At 58.0% G+C, this 19,650-nt stretch overlaps 1 protein-coding gene across 1 annotated transcript; it reads right to left on the reverse strand.

The window, feature by feature from the left end:
* Positions 1 to 3,362: 3,362 nt before the first annotated feature.
* Positions 3,363 to 19,019, reverse strand: PTPN7 (protein tyrosine phosphatase non-receptor type 7). The gene is made up of 10 exons (XM_051638900.1): positions 18,875 to 19,019; positions 12,497 to 12,725; positions 11,867 to 12,050; positions 11,360 to 11,444; positions 10,617 to 10,693; positions 7,660 to 7,797; positions 6,758 to 6,868; positions 6,030 to 6,187; positions 5,122 to 5,235; positions 3,363 to 3,738 (listed from the first exon to the last, which is right to left on the reverse strand). The coding sequence occupies exons 2-10, from the start codon at positions 12,625 to 12,627 to the stop codon at positions 3,645 to 3,647; spliced, it is 1,092 nt and encodes a 363-aa protein (XP_051494860.1). The 5' UTR covers positions 12,628 to 12,725; positions 18,875 to 19,019; the 3' UTR covers positions 3,363 to 3,644.
* Between the last annotated feature and the right edge of the window lie 631 nt (positions 19,020 to 19,650).

The following is a 19,650-nucleotide window of genomic DNA, read 5'->3' on the forward strand; positions in this document are numbered from 1 at the left end:
TGTCCCCCAGGTCTCCCCATCTGGAGCAGGGCTGGATCAGCCCCCAGGGCTGCCCCCCCGCTCCACTGCAGCCCTGGTCACTGTTACCACCAGCCTGAGGGGCCAAGGCAGCTTGAGTGGCAGAGCAGAAGTCACCCCTTGCCACCTCTCTCCAAGCTGGTGAACATGGCCATGCACAAGTGCCAGATGCTCCTGAAGGACACTGTGGCAGTGTGACACCAGTGGTGGCAGGGCAGAGGTCCCAGCAGGGGGGACCTGAGACTTAGACACTAAGGGGTGAGATGAGGGAGATCTGGAAGCCCAGCACTATGGTGCCAGGGGATGTCATGGGCACAAAGGGGACTTTGTCCACCTGCTGTCTCCTTTTCACACATGGACCAGTTGCTGGTTTGATGGGTTTGGAGGCAGGGCTTTGACCTGCCACTTTGCCCTTGGGCCTCAGTTTCCCCATAGGCTGCATGTGCTTTTGTATGCTGACCCTTTGGTTTCTTCAGACAAGGCCCCTCCAGAGCCAGAGCCCAGAGCAATGTCACAAGAGCTGATGACCAATCTCCCACGTGCAGAATAAGGACACAATCCAAAGGCACAGCTTTCTCCAGGGGTGTTTCTACACCACCTGCCCTTAGAGCTCAGGCTGGGCCCTGAAGCCACAAAAAAGGCCCTTTTCATGTACTGTTGCCCCCTGCCCCTCCCCTTTCCCTTGTCTCCAGCCAGGGAAAGGTCTCACTCCAGCCCTGGCAGGTTTGGGGATGTCTGGCTGTTTCCTGCCAGTTGAACCAAGAGGTCCCAAGCCCTGCTCCCTGCAGAGGGGCTGTGACAGCCTGTGGGGGGATGCAGGGGCTGGATTGGGTCCCCGTGGCTGCCCCTCTGCAGCATCGCTCCCCAGTGGGTCACCCCAGGGTCTCTGTGCTAGGAGTGTTGGACTGGGCAGAGTGTCTTGGGCAAGAACCAGCACTGCTCTGGGACCTCTCCAGGGAAGAGCATACTTGAAATTCTCACAGGGTTTTGATGTGGTTGCTCAACCACATTCCTTAAAGCAGCTGAACTGACATGGCTGTGCTCTGTGTTAACGTGGGGTAAGGGTTTATTCTTCATGTTTCCCATCTCATGGTTTAACCACCGGGTTTGTGGAGACCAACATGAACAGATGTCACTCCTGTGCCCCACAGTGTCCCTCATGCTCCCAGTCACCAGGTCAATCTGTCCCTCTGGTGCTGGCTGAGGTGCTGATGGGTGGACCCTGTCCTCTGTGGGATCCCACCTGCTGCTGGTGCTCTCCCAAGGCCTCCGTGAGCTCCTGGGACCTCAGTGCTGCCCTTCAAATGTCAAAGCATGCCTTGAAATTGCTCCTTTCTGGGTGATGGGCTAGCCATGGAGTACTTGGCATCCACAAGGATGCTGCTGGAGATTCATCTGGGGTACATTGCTTAGCTGAGTGGAGAGCTGCTATTGGACACCCAAAATACAGGATTTGGAGAGGTGAGTGAGGAACAGGAGCAATCTTGGCTCTGCTGAAACCCCTGGCCAAGCTCAGGGCTGACTCAGAATCACAGACTGGTTTGGGGTAGAAGGGACCTTAAAGACCATTTAGGTCCAACCCCCTGCACGGGCAGGGACACCTCCCACCAGCCCAGGTTGCTCCAAGCCCCATCCAACCTGCCCTTCAACACTGCCAGGGATGGGGCAGCCACAGCTTCCCTGGGCAACCTGGGCCAGGGTCTCACCATCCTCACAGCAAAGAATTTCTTCCCAAAATCTCACCTCAATCTCCCCTCTTCCAGTTTTAATCCATTCCCCCTCATCCCATCCCTCCCTGCCCTTGTCCCAAGCCCCTCCCCAGCTTTCCTGGAGCCCCTTCAGGCACTGGAAGATGCTCTAATGTCTCCCCAGAGCCTTCTCTTCTCCAGGATCAACAGCCAAGAGCACAGGGAGACATGAGATCTTGGAGTGATTCCTTTCCTTTGCCTGCAGGGCACCCCCTGGTCTTTAGGGAGAGGGTGAGGCAGTTTCCCAGGACACAGGTATGAGGCTGACACAGCCAGAGATGACCCACCACCCTGTGTCACCCCTGACCCCACGGGGATGGGGTTTTGCAAGAAGCCAGGCAATAGGCCAGCATGGCCCCAGGTGCAGTTGGGAAATAGAGGGAAGAAGGAGAGATCCTCAGATAGAACAGGGGTTGAAGCCTGGTAAGTGTCTTGAACAGATATAGCTGGTAGAAATTGAGATTGAAGGACAGGAAAACTGCTTCGCTGATCCTAATCTGCATCAGGAAGCTGAACTGCAGAGCTTCCAGCTCCTGCTGGGAAATCTGAGGGGCACTAAGTGTCACTTCCAGCCTTTCCTTGAACACATCCAGGGACGGTGCCTCCACCACTTCCCTGGGAAGTCCATTCCAATGTCTGATCACCCTCTCCATGAGAAAGTGCTTCCTAATATCCAACCTAAACCTGCCCTGGAGCAGCTTCAGGCCAGGCCCTCTTGTCCTGTCACTCATTTCCTGGGAAAAGAGCCCAAACCCCACCTGAGCACAATCTCCCTTCAGGGAGCTGTAGAGAGTGAGAAGGTCCCCTCTGAGTCTGCTCTTCTCCTCACTCAGCCCTTCTCTGAGGATGCTCTGGGAGCCCAGGCAAGCTCTGACTCTCACAGCAGGAGGATGGATCCTTTTCTTCTCTGGATCTCACCCACCAAGCAGCAGATGGGGGCACAGGCAGGTACAGGAGGGCAGCCCCCACTTCCTCACCAGTCTTCACTGCCCCCCAGGGTACACAGTGCCCACCACCTGAGGGGCAACTTTGAGTACCTTTAAAACATTTTACAGAATATTCCCATAGCTTTGTACTAAAACTTTTCTCCCTTTTTTTCCTTTCTGCCCCCCCACCCCACCAAATTTATCAGTGAAAAAACCCCAAATATTCTTTTTTTATTATTTCAGAAAAAAAACCGACAAAGAATACAACACACACCCTCCCCCTTGTGGAACAAAAGGCAGTTGGGAACATGTTGCTTGCAAAACTGTGGATGCACTGAGGATTCTCTCCTACTTGGAGGGAGTTGAGGAGATGTTGGCTGAAGGTGGAGAGGAAAGCAAACCCCGTAACAAATGCAACTGATCGTGCACCTTTGTTCTAAATCATCCAGGTCTGTCTTGAGCACCAAGAGCATGGTGCCTGTTCTGGGCAAGCCCAGCCCTGCAAGCAGCAGCCTCTGCCCACAGACAACACGAAACCAGGTGACAGGCTGTGTTTATTTGCAGGGCACTGGTACCAGCTTCTCATTCAAGAGGGTGAACGTTCCTGTGCAGCTAAAAGGCAAACCCGGGGCTCAACCCCCCAGTTCCTCTGCACAGCTGCATCCTCTGGCTGGGGATGAAATGCTGCACAAAGCCAAAGCTTCTTTCCAGGAGGAAGATCTGCCTCAAGCCAGCAGCACCAGCCCCTCAAGCACTCACTGTGTGCCTCATGTGGACCCTGCTCAGCCCTGGGGGCCAAGGCCACAGTCCCCATTGCTGGGCTGTGCCTACCCAGGGGGGCTCACGCTGCTGCTCCATGGCCCTGCGGCTGCAGGGGGGTTTGCTGGAGGTGTGCTGGTGGGGGGCAGGAGAGGTGAAAGCAGGGAGCCCCCAGCTCAGGGGGAGCCCTGCACTAGTGGCCTCCTGCCTGTGGCAGCTGGGAAGCATAGAGAGCCAGAGTGTGATGAAGGAACTGGTACTGCTCACTGGTCTGGATCATCCCACCTCTGCAAGGGAAAGGCAGGTCCTGCTGACACCACATGAAGCCCAGACCCCATCCCCGGATCCCTGCTCCCAAGACACACATATTCCTGCTTCACCTTCAGGTACATCTGAAACAGGCACCAGAGCTGCCCAAAGAGTATTTGCAATCAGAAACATTGATGGGCTGTTCAAAATGCAGATTCCCAGCTGATTTGGCTCTAATTCTTGCAGGTAATTTTCCTTGAAAAGTGTCAAGACTGAGTGATTCTGAATTTAGTGGCTGAGCCAGAAGGAACAGACCCATTGCCAGGTTCAGAGCTGCTCTCCTCTCCCTCACAGAATCACAGAACCACAGACTGTTTTGTGTTGGAAGTGACCTTAACGATCACCCAGTTCCAACCCCCTGCATGGGCAGGGACACCTCCCACCAGCCCAGGTTGCTCCAAGCCCCATCCAACCTGCCCTTCAACACTGCCAGGGATGGGGCAGCCACAGCTTCCCTGGGTAACCTGGGCCAGGGTCTCACCACCCTCATAATGAAGAGTTTCTTCCTAATATCCAACCTAAATCTCCCTCTTCCAGTTTTAATCCATTCCCCCTCATCCCAAGTCCCTCCCCAGCTCTCCTGGAGCCCCTTCAGGCACTGGAAGGTGCTCTCAGGTCTCCCCAGAGCCTTCTCTTCTCCAGGCTGAACACCCCAACTCTCCCAGCCTGTCTCCAGAGCAGAGCTGCTCCAGCCCTGGATAATCTCTGTGGCTCCTCTGGACTCCCTCCAGGAGCTTCATGTCCTTCTTGTGTTGAGGAACCCAGAACTGGGGTCTCACCAGAGCAGAAGAGAGGGGGACACTCCTGTCCTTGGCCCTGCTGGTCACACAGTTGGTTTCTGGGCTGACAGCACACATTGTCAGCTCATGTTGAGTTTCTCATCTACTAATGCATCCCATGTCCTTCTCTTCAGGGCCGTTCTCCATCCATTCTCCACCCAAACTGCATTTGTGCTTGGGATTGCCCCAACCCAGGTGCAGGACCTTGCACTTGGCCTTGTAGAACCACATGAGGTTGGCATGGGCCCACCCCTCCAGCCAGTCAAGGTCCCTCTGGATGGCCTCCCTTCCATCCAGCATTTTGACCACACCAGACAGCTTGGTGTTGTCAGCAAACTTGCTTAGGTTGCAATCGATCCCTCAGTCCATGTCACCTCAGGTCCCAAAGCTACAATAGCCCTGAGAGCAGACCCACTGGGCAACTGTTTGCTGCCACCAGATCCGCATCTTTCAGCAACTCTTGTGGTTTCCACCAAAAATTGTCCCCATGCACTGCCCCGATGCCCAACTCCACTCCCTCCTCTCAGGCCTGGAAGCCAGCAGGACCCTCTCTCCGTGGAGCAGCCTGCTCCAAGCACCCACCTGTCCATGCGGAGGCGGCACACAATTCCCAGGATATCCACCTCCCCCTTGTCCCTCAGCTGCTGGCACCCAATCCTGGTGGCGATGAAGCAGCCCGTCCGACCGATGCCTGCGCTGCAGGACAGATACAGCCCTGCTCAGCACCAGCACCAGCACCTTCATCTGTCCCATCTGGATGGGCTCCGCGTTGCTTTGCTGCTGGGATTCCTTCCTAGAGGGATGCTGGGTCCTGGTCCCAGCTGCCAGACCAACTTTCTCACCCAGGCCCCACAGGAGGTTGGCTGTTGTCCTTTCGCCAGGCCAAGGGGGGGGTCTTGCTGTGTCCATAGCCCTGCTGAGGCCACTCGGGGAGCCCCATCCCTGTGCAGCACGGGGCTCCCAGCAGACCCTCCCTCCCCTCTGGCCCCAGGCACTGAGCAGTTTGCCCCGGGGTGGCCCAGCCCTGCACAGGGTCAGCCGAGTCCTCTGCTCCCCTGTCCCCACATTCACTCAGCAGTGAGAGAAAATGCACGGAGGCCACCTCTTTCAGGAGGGCTGCTCTGAAGAACATCTTCACAGCCCAGCTGCAGGCCATGCTCCATGGCAGAGGAAGAAGGACCCTGAGCTGTGGACCTGCCATGGTCCCCAAGCCTGCAGAGCTCTGCTGCTCCCATCCCACCAACCACAGATCCAGCTGCAAATCATATTTCTGCAAGGGACACTAGGTGCCATGAATGCCACCATCCTGGTATCAGGACAGAAGCTGCTGGTGGAATAACTCTACCATGGGGATGCCAGGCACTGGGACTCCTGCTCCACAGCAGGACCAGCTCATGAGCATTCCCAGGTGGGATTTTCCCCTCTGGCATTTGCAGACTGACCCCAAGGTAAGGGACACAGAAGGGCTCAGGTGAGGGGAAAGCTCTTACCTGCAATGCACAATGATGGGCCCTGGGCTGGCTGCAGCCTGAAGAGTCTCCTCCACCTTGGACACCAAGTGCAGCAGGGGCTTGGCTGACTCAGGGGTCTGTTGGTCCGGCCAGGAAGGGAAGAGGATGTGTTTGACCTGGCGACACTCACCTGCAAGCTTTTCCAGCACAGAGGAAAGATAAATCAGGATGTGGGAACACACATTCACTGGGCTGGAACAAATGAGGGGATGGAGTCCAGCTCAGCAGAGGTGGGTCAGTCTGTGACCTACTTCTGCTCTCCTCCTGAATCCCTTTCCAAGCCTCTGCCAGACACTCAGGAGAGACCCCTAAGCCAGAAGATGGGAACAGATCCAGTGTCCCAGTACGGTCCCTACATTCCAGGCAAAGCCAGCAAGATCCTTTTGGCTGCTGTCAGCCCAGGGTGACTACAGAAAGCCAACGAGGCAGAGCCCAATGGCTCAGTGCAAACAGCAAAGGGCCAATGGAGCAGCTCTCCCCAGCTGAGCCCCCTCCTCTCCCTCCAGGGCTGGGTCCTGCTCTTCAGGCAGCAGCTTTGCAGACCCATTCTCTGGCAGTGGGCTCTTAAGACCCAGCTCTCCAAGCCACAAACCCTCTGCTCTCCTGTCACACAGAGCTGCCATCCCACTAGAGAGCCTGAGGTGTCTGTGGCACTGCTGAGCTCTTCTGGGCTCCCCCTCTGACCCCAGGATGGAGCTGGAACCCACCTTGATGGAGAGATCCCGGACCATGTACTCCAGGCACTTGCTCATACCCAGCGTGCAGATGGTGAAGGGGCCGTAGGTCCCCTCCTTCTCAGGCCAGTAGTGGACACATTTCTGCAAGGACAAGGCAGGGACCATGGCTGTGGCACCCACTGGGTGCCTGAGCTAGGCTTTGCTCATTGCTCTTGGGAAGGGGCATCACTTGGGGGGGGGGGAGCTGTGAAGGTGGATGTGGAGTGACACAGGATACAGGCTAAGGATGGGATGGTCCCTGTCCCCACATCTCCTGCCCCCTGTCCCAAGCCCTGCCCTATGGTTTCCAGACCCCAGGGCTGCCCCAGGAGCTGTGCCTGGGCCAGCTAATTTCCTGCCAGACCCAGGAGGATCCAGCCTGCCTGATGGAGGGCACAAGGGACACTGTGCCAGGTGGGGAGAGAAAGGAGGAAGGACAAGGCCAGGAAAGACAGTGAGTTCCTCCAGGCCAGTGTTCCTTGGACATAGAGCAGGGGACCCCAGCCAAGGCACAGGGCAGGGCACAGTGCTGCCAGCCCCTGTCCCAGCCTGGCTCCCAGCCCGGCTCCCAGCCCAGGAAGAGAGCTATGGGGGGCCCGAGGGGCCCTGCTTTGGGTAGCCTCTGCTCCCTCTCCCAGGAGCTGCCCTAATCTCCTTATCCTATTATCCAGCTGCTCAGAGAATGAGAAGCCACGTGAGGCTTTGCAGAATGGGGCCAAGCTGCAGCCCCTGTGATGGGGTGATGGGTCAGGGGTAACCCCTGAGGGCAGAGCACAGTGATCGAGCGGGTGCTCAGCCTCCACAGCTGGTCTCTCACTACCCTTTGCTGTTGTTATTCCCCACCCCCTTTGCTGGTGGCCGGGGTGCTGTGCCCGGGGCAGAGACTCTGGTACCTCTTTGCGCTCCTGCAGCTCGGTTATCATGACGATGAGCGGGGCCTCTTCCTGCCACACCATCTCCCAGAAGTCGGTCACAGTGTTCAGCATGGGTCCCTGGGTGGCCACATAGGCCCGGGGCTGCCCCGCGTAGCCCTGCCAAGCACATGGTCCATCGGTGACACTGGGGGGACCCTGGTGTGTCCCCAGGTTGCCTCCAGGCCACTCCAGCTCTTCTGGTGCTTGTTTTCCTCTACGGGTGTGAGGCTGAGCCACAGGGGCTATTTCCTACTAAACCTGTCCTTGGAATGCTTTTACAGATGTGACTGGGAACTACCAGACACCCTCTCCCTCCTCCTGGTCCCACAAGACAGGAGCAAGCCCATGGAGCTGTGTGTACCCAAGCTCCCTGCAGGCACCCCCAGGTCACTGGTGTGACAACAGCCAGGGCGACGGATGTCATGGGGAGCCAGAGCTTGTGTAAGGAGGGAACTTCTCAACAGAGGCATTTCAAGAACAAGCAGCAGTCACCAAGCTCTGCTCTGCTGGCAGCTGGGATAGTCCCAGCGGGTCCCACTACTCTTTGCTTCCCCACCAGGCTCAGGAGGGGACATGGCAGTGCCCAGCAGTGGAAGGGCTGGGTCTGGGGGCACCTGGAGGGGTGGTCAGCCCAGGCCCCTGCCCTGCCTCTGCCCCAGGCTCTGCTTACAATTCCAATCCGCCTCTGACTCCACCATCACTTCCTCCCCCAATATAAAATTACCAAAAAACAGAAAAGCTCCAAGGTGTTCTGAGTCCTGCTCACTCAGCTCATTTCCCACCACAGCTCATGGCCATGCTGCTGGCCCAGCAGAGGGGCGAGCAGGTAGGGGCAGGAGCTGGAGGGCAGGCACAGGCAAAGGTGTGGGGAAGTTTCTTCCAGGGGCAGTACTGTCTTGCTCCAGCTCCCAGCTTGGAGTTGCAACTTGGCAATACAGCAAGGAGTTAGGGACCCAGCTGCCCTGGGGATGCTGCAGGAAGCACCCACAGTGCCCACAGCTTTTAGAAAAGTGAGTACATAGCACTCTGGGCAAAGCTTTGTGGCTCTGTTGAAAGAGGTATTAAAAATGCCCCCAGACTCCTGCAATTTAATCCAGGTCTTTCCAGCAATCCTGGCAACAGCTTGGTCCTACAACAAGTTGCAGTAGCCCAGCTGAGGGGTAGGAACATTTTCAGGAACATTTTGTATCTCTCTTTTCTCATGCCTCCATGAGAAATGCCTCATGCCTCCCTAGAAAACATGATATTCCATTCTGAAGGAGAGCTGCAGTAAGAGCTGGAGGTGTCAATGCTGTGAGCTTCCCCCCAGCTGCTCCTCATGCTCGAAATAATTTCATGGGATAGTCAGTGGGAGAATCATTCATCCCAAGGTGGGGGCTGATGTCAAGCACCTGCAGAGCTCCTTCAGACTCACTGTGCCTCCCAAGCCTGCCAGCAGCAGCCTGGGTTGCTCATTTGCTGGTGTGCTCACAAATCTCTGGGGAAGTACGTGGAGGGAAAGGGTCAGGAAGTGCTGGCCCCACAGGAACGTGTGGGCAGATGCATTCTCAGGGGTGTGCACAAGCGTGTGAGACGGGGCTGGGCAGCAGTGGTGGTGTCACCCGATGCGAAGCTGCACATGACCAGGCTGCTCCAGGAAGAGTACTCCACGAGCAGTGGTCTCCTGCTTGGGTTCAAGCCCCTGTGCCCAGCAGCCACCAGCAGCTGCAAGCAGGTGCTCCGCGTCCAGCCAGGCTTCCCCCCTCCCTGCAGGGTCCTGGCAGCTCCCACCCCAAGGGCTCCTCATGCCACACCAGTGAGCACCACTGGAAGAGAAAAAAACACCTCCAGCTGCAACCAGCACCCTCAGACCACCTTCCAGGGGTCTGTTCATTGCACCAGAGGGCACTTTTGGGAGCTCCTTTTCTGAGTCCCACATTCCTACACTCTCCTCACTGCCACACACACCCAGAGTGGCCATGGACCCACCTCTGCTTCCCAGTGCCCCTGGGCGACCCCAAGAGGAAGGATCATAGAATCAGAGTCACAGAACCATAGAAGAGTGTGGGTCAGAAGGGACCTTAAAGATAGAATCATAGAATCATGGAATGGTTCGGATGGGAAACAACCTTAAATATATCTAGATCCAGCAGGGACAACTCCCACCAGCCCAGGCTGCTCCAAGCCCCATCCAACCTGCCCTTCAACACTGCCAGGGATGGGGCAGCCACAGCTTCCCTGGGCAACCTGGACCAGGGTCTCACCACCCTCACAGCAAAGAATTTCCTCCTGAAGCTGAAACAAGATCAATTGCTCAGAAAGAAGATTACCAACCAGGCAGGGCTAACCTGGCTGACACAAGAGCCTGTTTTAGGGTGATGTCTGGTTCACCACAGGCTGCAACCTGGAAGGGATCATTTGCACAGGAGAATGATCATCATAAATCAAGCTGCCTGAAGTAGCATCCTTGAGTCTGGGGATTTCTCAGGCTCTGGAAAGGGACCCCTTCAGGTGTCAAAAAGAAGCCATCGCCTCCCCTTCCTTAGCTTTCTTCTTGGGAAATTGCAAGAAAATGCCTGATCAGAGAGGAAATTCCTGGGTGTGTAAGGACTGAACATGACTCTGCTGACACGGTGTGCCTCCTGTGGCCTTGCCACACAACAGACACGAGGAAGGGATGACGAAGCCACTTTGAGGGAGCCCAATGAGCAGGAGCTGCGAGCAGCCACCTCGTGATGCTTTCCCACCTGAAGGGACAGTGGAGCCACATGTCTGCAGCTCAGGAAGGGCTGGGAAGCTCAGACTGCAGCTCGAGGCAGCCCAGGACAATGGGTGACAGGCAGTGCAGGTCCCATCATGGCATCTGCAGCCCTGAGGAGTTTGCAGCCCGATGCCCTGGAGCCATGAGCTGCAGGACCTGGCAGACCACCCGCCCTCCAAGCAGGCAGGACACTCACTGTGATGTAGTTGGCGTTTATGTAGCTATCCTCCTCCTGGCTCCCTGCTCTCCTGAGACACACCCGGCTCTCAGGGTCTGAAAGACATGGCAGGTGTTACCCCAGGGATAGTCTTTCAGAGCCTGACCCTGCCCACCCTCCCTGCCTCAGCTCCAGCAGGCGGACTGAGCCCTCCCAGCTCCCTGCCATGCTCAGAGCTGTCAGCACACTCACTCAGGCCTCTTCTTGCCCCACTTCACCCTTGCTACCACAGCAGGACACAAGCCCCCATGCCCAAACCTGCCAGATAACTCACCTGCCATGCAGTGACCCCCCAGGGCTTCCCCACAGCACCTGACTGGAGCCCAAATGAGTCCTCTTGCAACATTCTTAGCCTTCACAACTCCAGAAATGTGCCCATGGGACATGAAAGGCCCCCATGGTGGCAAAAACAACCCAGGCTGGGCTGGGAGTACATCCCAAGGAGTATCTCCTCACGTACCACCCCATAATACAGAGCACACCCCCTACAGCACAGCACCCAGCTCCTGCAACACAGGGAGCAGGAGCAAGCATGGCAGGAACACCAAGAGCACCCAGGAGTGCCCACCCCAGTGCCAAAGCTGCTCTGAGTTGCCCCTCTCCCATGGACAAACCCCACGCACACCCACCCCCATGCACACCCACCCCCATGCACACCCACACCCTTGCACACCCACACCCCCCTTTCCCTGCACGAGACAAAGGGATGCAGTGGCACATACTGGGGAGGATCGTTTTGTATCTGTCCTTGGAGGCATGTCCAGGGATCTCCAGCTCTTCTGGACTGACAAAGTTGGGTGGGATTTTCTGCGGGAGAGAAGAACTGTGAGGAAAAACGCATTGCTGCTGCTTGTGTCCCCTCATCATAATAGAGCTGGTCCCACAGGCAGTGAGAGGCTGACCCAGGGACACAGTATTATCAGCAGAGAAGCCACCTCCTGAGATGAGCATGTCCTCACTTGTTGGACACCTTCTGGACCACCCTAGGATATGATCTTGGCATGGGGGCATAAAAACAGGGGACACAACAAGGACTTATGTGCACCAGGGAGCAGGCAGCCAGGGGATACCCAGGGCAGCCCTCACCCCTGTTTGCCCACATCACCTTCCTTGCCAGCAGCACTATGGGGCACAGCTGAGCTTGGAGATGTCCACCCTTGCCAGTCCCCACCAACACCAGCCCTTGTGATCCCTTGTGTGAGGAAGGACACGGAAGGGGACATTCGCACCGAAAACTCCTCCTGGAGCAGTGTCATGCTCTGGGCACACTGCTGAAGCTCCTCTCTCCTCAGCACATGGCTGGACGTCCTCAGGAACTTCAGTGTGATGTCTCGAGGGGTACAGACAGGCTGGATGGGCTCCACACTCCCCAACGAGCTCATGTCCAGCATCAGTGACACATTGGAGCCCCTCCTGTGAAGCAAAGGGATCCCTGGCTGACCCTCTGCTGTCTCAGGACAGCAGGACAGCCCATCCCACCATGTGATCAGTGAAAACCACCCCACACTGAGCAAAAGCCAGGCAGGGAATAAGAAAGGAAAGAAGGGGCCGGCCAGGTGGAGATCCCATAAGACAAGGGGGGTTGAGGAACAAGCAACTAATTGGTTATTTGGTCTTTTTGCTGGAAATCCCCCAAAGGATGGTGTCTAGATTTTGTCTGAGCTGGGCTGGTGGGAAGGTCAGGGCTGTCCCCACACTCAGACCTGGTGTCTGCAGAGGTCAGCAGGTGGCAACGGGCAGGGCTTGATTCAGGTAGGGCAGTCTGGGGGAGCTTGAGGCCTGGGGATGAGCACTGCCTTGGGTATCCACCATCCGAGCTGAGATGCCTGGGGCTGAAGGCACCCTCTGGCCCTCCTCACCTCTCCTGAAGGTGCACATGCTTCTTGGCAGAGGGACTGAGCTTGTCCATCTGGTCCATATCTGCCCCAGCTGCCTGGGCTGTCAGGCTGCCGTGATGAACTCTGGAGCACACCAAGCAGGCTTGTACCATGCTGGGGCAGCCACAAAGCCTTCGTCCTGAAGCACAGGGAGTGGACACACAAGGCCCTGAGCTCCTGGAGAATCAAGACGCCATCAAAGGAGAAGCAGCTGGAAATATAAGTCAGATCTGAGCAGTCCCATGAGGCTGTGCAGACCCCCTGCCAGATGGTTCCTAAGCAAGAGACAGGTTTGGGGTCTGTCCTCAACTGTCCTGGAACCAGGGTCCCAGCCCCTGCATCCAGGTGGGTGGTACAGGGAGAGCTCCGAGCACAGTCACCCTCCCACGTGCCTGCAGCACCGCAGCCCGTTCAGGCACCCACTGGAGACCTTGGCGCGGCACCCACGGCTGTCTGCTGGCACTGAGCAGAGGACACCCAAGCACGGTGTTGCTGGAGTATGGTCTGGTTTTGGGGGTGCCCAAGATGCTCTCCACATCTGTGGGAACATGTGCTTCCAGCCCTGCTCCAGCATGTCTGCTCCAGCCTGGGGACATGGTGGGGAGGAGGGAGAGCTGGGACCTGCATGAGCACAGCAGCATTTCACACCTGAGAGGAGGGGGACTGTAGACACCACGAGGAGCCTGGGCAGCTCCTGCTGTTGGGACATACAGAACCAGGCACTCCCTTGAGGCTCTGGCAATGGGGGGATGACTCTGGGACAGCCTCCTCCATCCCACAGGTCTGGAGGAACTGTCAAGAGGAAACTGCTTTATCTGTGTGGTTGAGCAAGGGGCAATGGGAGTACCTAGCTGGAGGAGGGTGCCAGGGCTCCACTGCCACTAGCCCCAGGACAACCCCCCCAGGGACGGGGAGATGTGGTGATGCTGCTCCATCTCTGGGCTCTCTTCATGGTGCTGGAAGCACCCTGGGATCATGAGGCTCCTTCTCATCCCCAGCTCCTTCCATGAGGAGGAGACAGACTCAAAGGGACAGGGGATGCTGTGGAGCTGGAGCTCTCCATGGGCACAGAGTTGGATTCCAGGTACCACAACAGCTCAGGGAGGTCCTGCAAAGTCCAGGCTGTGGCTGTGCCATTTGGGAAGGTGTCTGGGACAGGAATCATTCCCTGTGACTCCCTGCTACCTGGTGGCATTTTTGGGGGTGACAATGCTGCTATTGCCACGTGCACCATCCCCGTGCCCCAGGCAGTGCAAGAGCAGCCGCTGCCCAGGACCGCAGCACCAGGGCAGCTCCTGGGCAGAGCAGAAGGCTCCAACCCCAGCTGCCACCCTCACCCTCTGCCAGGAGACACCCAGACAAGCTCCCGGCGGCAGGAGGGAAGAGCCTCAGCTGCCAGCACCGTGTCCCCACGGCCCTGCCCAGCATCCCGGCCCTGCCCGGGCTGCACGTGCCCAGCACCCCCCGGTGCCCCCGTCCCTCGGGGGCACGGCCGGGCCGGGAGCTGCCTACCTGCTCCGAGCGCTCCGCCGCTGCCGCGCACCCCGCTCTGACACCGCGGGTTGCAAGTGTTCAGGAAGCTGCTTATCAAAGGAGCTGCTGCCTCTGCCGCTTCCTCTCCCTCCTTCTCCCCCACCCTGCCTGCCGCCCACACACATACCGGCCACATCGCGGCTCCGCCGAGCCCGCCCTGTGCCCCGCACAGCCCTGCCCACCCCCCCGAGCCCGCCCTGTGCCCCGCACAGCCCTGCCCGCCCCCCCGAGCCCGCCCTGTGCCCCGCACAGCCCTGCCCGCTCCGCACAGCCCTGCCCGCCCCCCCGAGCCCGCCCTGTGCCCCGCACAGCCCTGCCCGCTCCGCACAGCCCTGCCCGCCCCCCCGAGCCCGCCCTGTGCCCCGCACAGCCCTGCCCGCCCCCCGGCCCGGGCTGTCCCGCAGGGCGCCGGGTGTGCCGGCCCGCAGGACACGGAGGGTCGGGCAAGACCTGGCCGTGGGGCTGCCGGCCAAGGTGGGATGCTGCCTGTGGTGCCGTGGTGCTGCTCCAGGGACACCAGACCCACAGGCAGCCAGGACGAGTCCTCCTGCCCCTGCTGCACTGGCTGTGTCCTCTTGCCCGGGGTGCACCCAGGGCCTGGCATCTCCCACCCTCCATGCCCAGCTCTGCAGTGTGGTCTTTGTGCCAACCCTGCCATCCCACCACCCCATGTCCCTGTAGGTGCCACCTGACACCACTTTGCCCCTGTGACCATCCCTGAGCCCCTTGAGGGAAGATGCTGGGCTCCTCATTCCCAGCAGGGCAGGGCAGGGGCTGTGTTTGGGGAGGAGGGTCCCTGGAGGGCCTGGTCTAGGTAGGACAGGTCTGCCCTGGGGCACTGCACACCCTTCCTGCAGATGCCCACAGCACTGGGCTCTTCCTGTTTGTAGCTGCCTGGCCCTGTGCAGACACACACCGGCTTCCTTCCTCCTCTGCACCCACCCTGTCATGTCCCCACCAGCCACCATGGAACCCGTGTGCACAGCACCTTCTGCCCCCGGCCACCCTGCTGGCTCCTCCTGGAGCCTCCACCCCAGCCACCTCCAGCCCAGCCCTCTGTGGTGACTGAGCCATCCCTGGGCTGGAGGTGCCAGCTCTGCTGGTCACTCTGCTGGAGAGGAGCATGTCTGTGTGTACTTGTGTGTTTGCAGGAATGTGTGGGCAAGGGGATGCCAGAATTTATCCTGAAAACAGCCCTGGTGGCCCATGGGACACCCTGTCAGTGCCACCTTTTACCCAAGAGCTGGGAGATCAGAGGGCCAAAGCTCCAGAGCAAAGTGCTGGGCATGGCCAGCAGCAGAGCAATCTTACCCTGGAGACAAGAACCACCAGCACCCATCTCATGAGCAGATCCCAGCATGCCAGCGTGCCAGAGTTGGACTGAACTCTATGTCAGATGTCAGGGTGGACTGAGGAATTGCTGCCTGTTCTCTGTGGGATGACACAACTGGCTGTAGGGGCCTAGAGACAGCTCTAGCAAGGACAAACAAGCCCCTGCACTGCCCTTCCCTCCCACTTTCTGTCTTCTGACTGAGAAGCCTTCCTAAGATGACCAGCAGTTCAGTACTTAACAAGGTGGCTGCATAAACATGCCCTCAATAAGGACCAGAGTAAACAAAAAGGGTTCTTTCCTGACAAATGGCAGGTACCTGCGATGAAGAGGACAGAGAGAGCTGGACTCCTACAGACCTTGTAGGACCCAGGGAACATCCACAAAACCTTGCAGCACACAAAGGTGTTGAGAAACAGGGCTCTGGTCCCCAGAGCTGGGCTGTCCAGAGGCCCTTCCTGTACCCAAGAGGCACCAAGGGCATGTCCTGCTCCTCTGGCAAGGAGCACAGTGACTGGAGGGCAGCACCAGCCTTTGAGAGCTGGATTTGGCCCTTTTCCCCAAAAGAAAATTGGAACCTTTCACCAAAACATTATGTTATCCAAGAAACAAGGTCCAGCTGCAAAAATGGTGTGGAAAAAACCCTCTGTGGAGGCAAAGAGCTTCCTGTGTGCTGTCAGTTTTAGAGATCTCTGGTCCAGTGTGATTTCAGAGACTTGATGGCCATTTTAAAGGATTTGGGTCCTTTCTTCCTCCTGCCAGGTTCTACCTGCTTAATTAAATCCTCCTGAAAGCTGCAGTGAAGGATCCAGATGCACTCTCTTTGCAAAGTGACCTTGTTTGGTTGGCCTGAGACCTGGGTCTCTCCTGTGCCTCAGTGAGACCATGCACCATGCGGGAGGAGGAAACAGAGACACTGAGGTGCAGCATGTTCTCTGCCTCTGCAAGACAGCATGGTGGTATCCATGCTCAGGGAAACACCCCAGAAAACACAGCAGCACTTTCCCTCTGCCACTCCCCATGACACTGGTTTGGCTCTATCAGCCAACCATAGAATCATAGAACCATAGAATGGTTAGAGTTGGAAGGGACCTGTAAGATCATTCAGATCCAACCCCCTGCATGGGCAGGGACACCTCCCACCAGCCCAGGCTGCTCCAAGCCCCATCCAACCTGCCCTTCAACACTTCCAGGGATGGGGCAGCCACAGCTTTTCTGGGCAGCCTGTTCCATTGTCACATTACCATGTACCAAGGTCAAGCAGGACAGAGCCCCTGGGCATCACACCTGACCCCCTGTGGCTTTTCCTTACCAGAAAGCACTGATGGAGACTGAAGGGACTGTCCTGGCCATGGGCATTCATCCAGGATGGAGGGAAGCAGAGATGTGGTGCAGGGGTGTGCTCACGCTCTGAGTGGCAGAAAAATCTGCTGAGCCCTCTTGCTTCCCCATCCATCTGATGGGGCTCAAAGAGACCCCAGCATACTCTCAGGGCTGCTGTTCCTCCCCTCTCCTGGAGCACCACCAGGCTGAGACATGACAAAAAAGGTGCATTTGCAGGAAGACAGAGCATGGAGGCCACAGCCCAGTGGAAACCCAGAGTGTGAAAAAAGTGTTGGTGGGAAATGGGGCATGAACCTCTTGTGGAGATGGACTGGACATGAGGGAGATCAAGAGCAGATGGAGCAGGAACACACCACTTGACCCAAGGCACTTTTCAACTCAGTGCCACTCCTGCAGCAACCTCCCCCCACACCCCATTGCACCCACGCACACAGAATGGCACGTGCACCTCTGCCTGCCCACCCTGCCCTTTTCCTGCCAACTCTGCCTGTCTACCCTGCCTGTCCACATCCGTGTCCACCCGTGCAGGGAGGGATATGCAAATACCTGGCTGGGCTCTGCAGAGCAGGTAAGTCCCAGAGGGACTTTGCTGTGCATGCTGCTCCTGGCCACCTCTGCACCCCAGCTCAGAAAGCGATGCTGCCACCCTGCTCCTTCTGAGGGGTAGAGGCTGGGTTTGCAGGGGGCTGCAACGGTGACCAAAAAGCCAGGAGCTGCTCTAGCTGGTGGTGCAAGGCACAGGGCTTTGCATCACGGTGCAGCTGTGCTCCTCCCCAGCACCACCAGCTCTGCACAGGGGGCATTGGGATGCAGAGCATGAGACAGCTGCCAGGTCCTACAAGAAGGGGCTGCTGGGGCCATGGAGGACCAGCAGTAGGGCCTGGCTGTGAGGGAAGAGGATGTGCAGGCTTGGGGCAGACCCCCTCCCAGGGACAGTTTGCTGTCAGGGCAGGACCAGGACTCGGGGGCAGCCACCTCCATTACAAGCTGCCACAGGCAGAGGAGGCCCTGGAGGGCAAAGCCCAGACTGGAATGAGGGAAAGCAGCACTGAAGGAGATGGCTCTGGGGTGGATGCCATAGGGCCACGTCTGTGCCACTCACCATCTTCTGCCCTGGTAGGGTTGGAAGAAACCTCTGGAGATCATCTAGTCCAACCCCATTGCTACAGCAGAATCACCTACAGCAGAAAAGGAACTTCCTTTGTCCCCAGCACTCCTCTCTGCTCTCCCCATGGTGGCAGTGGGCTGTCAGTGCCTGGATCCCTCAAGGATGGCCTTCTTCCTCACACTCTCACAGCCCATGTGGAGAGGACTGCTGCCAGATCCCTCCCCTGCCTTGCTGCAGAAGCCCCAGCTTTCTCCTGTCTCTGGAGGGATCCTGCCTGCACAGCATCCCCAGCGCCCAACACAGTGAGCAGAGGAGTGAGTGTGTCTGTTTTGGGAGGCAATGCTGGTCCCCAGAGTGGTGCTGGGGCAGCAGAGGAAGGGTAACAGAGGGGAAGATGCAGAGGAGAGTGTCCCAGCTCTTACCACATCCACCCTGTCCCAATACGAGGTGCAATATGAGGTGCCCAGAGATGTGCCTGATATGGCATCTCATTTGTCCCCTGTATGTGGACATCTGGTCATGGGATATAGGGACTGGAGAGCTTTGTGTCAGAGCCTCCGGAGTTTTCAGGAGGCTCAATAGCTGTGGTTTTATTTTCAGCAAGCTCAGCAGGACATAGGGATCTGACAGAGTTGGTGCTTCAGAGAGGGAGATCTGGATTTATCCCTGACTGGTATTTGCTGGTTCTTCTGTTGCATTTTACAACTCTGCTTCCATGGGGTGATCTTGTACCCTGAGCATCCTCTGCCTATATCCTCATAGTCAGTTCCCTTTGAGCAAAGAGCAGCTCCCAGCCCCAGACTGGGAGTTGTTCTCCCCACCAAAGCCCAGTCAGTCCTTACTCCTATTCCTGCCCTCCATCCTCCTGAGTACAAGCCCACTGCCCCAGTGCCCTGCCCTGACCCACACAGCCCAGCACCTCTCCATGCCCTCTCCACACAGCAGAGCAGCCCTGAGGTCACCTCAGCCTGGGCAGGCACTGAACTAGCACAGATGGTGCCCACATCCTCACTCCCCCGGGGTTCCTACCGCTCCAGGGCCTCACCTCGCTGGGCCTCCTCCCCGGGGGTCCCGCGCTCGCCGGGGTTGGTTCTGCTCCCGCTGCCACCGCGGGGAGCTCAGGATGTCCTGCAGGGCTTTGGAAATTAGCCCATGTCCCTCGCTGCCTGAACATCCCTCATGGGCTTGAAGGTGATGCAGCTGCCTCAGGATTCAGCAGACTCTGCTCAAACCAGCCACCAGCTCCTGGCTGCGGGACAAGGACGATGGAACCAGCCCGAGCGCCCCGCGGCGCTGGCCGAGGGGCTGCGCCCGCCGGGCTGGGGCATCCAGGACCCGGCAGCCGAGCGGAGCAGCTCTGCAGCTTTTTTTTCTCCGGAGACCAGTCTCGCTCCGCTCTGCCTTTCCCCGCCCGAGCGCGTTCCCAAGGACAGCCCCGCGCCAGCGCCTCGGGGGCTGCGGCCACCGCGGAGCCCGCGGAGGAGCCCGGACCCCCGGGCATCCCCTGGGACCGAGCTGGTCCCGAGCAGCGAGCGGGGGGAGCGGCCGTTTGACCTTCCTCCCCGCTGCCAGGGACGGTCTGCGCAGAGCTTGCTCCTGCAGCTGTCCCGCTCTGCCTGCAAGTAATTAAGCAATTGCTGGTTCATTTTCTCAAGGCATCCACTGCCGATCTTGCCAGACGCTGCGCTCCTGCCCCTCTCCTCAAGGAGAACAAAAAGGCTAGTTGATCACTGGGATTTCTTGCTTAACTGTTTTGTGGGGGAGTTTTCTGTTTTGGTTTGTTGTATTGTTTGGTTTTTTTCTTCTTTGAATGATTGCTAA

Source organism: Apus apus, chromosome 23 (genome assembly GCF_020740795.1).
Source record: "Apus apus isolate bApuApu2 chromosome 23, bApuApu2.pri.cur, whole genome shotgun sequence".
Taxonomy (NCBI): Eukaryota; Metazoa; Chordata; class Aves; order Apodiformes; family Apodidae; genus Apus; species Apus apus.

Excerpts from the sequence above, each read along its gene's own strand:
- PTPN7 (XM_051638900.1), bottom strand. The coding sequence starts at position 12,627 with ATGGTACAAGCCTGCTTGGTGTGCTCCAGAGTTCATCACGGCAGCCTG. Across the intron at positions 10,694-11,359 it reads ATACAAAACGATCCTCCCCA|ACCCTGAGAGCCGGGTGTGT; the intron begins GTATGTGCCACT and ends CATGTCTTTCAG. Across the intron at positions 3,739-5,121 it reads TGCCGCCTCCGCATGGACAG|AGGTGGGATGATCCAGACCA; the intron begins GTGGGTGCTTGG and ends TTTCCCTTGCAG.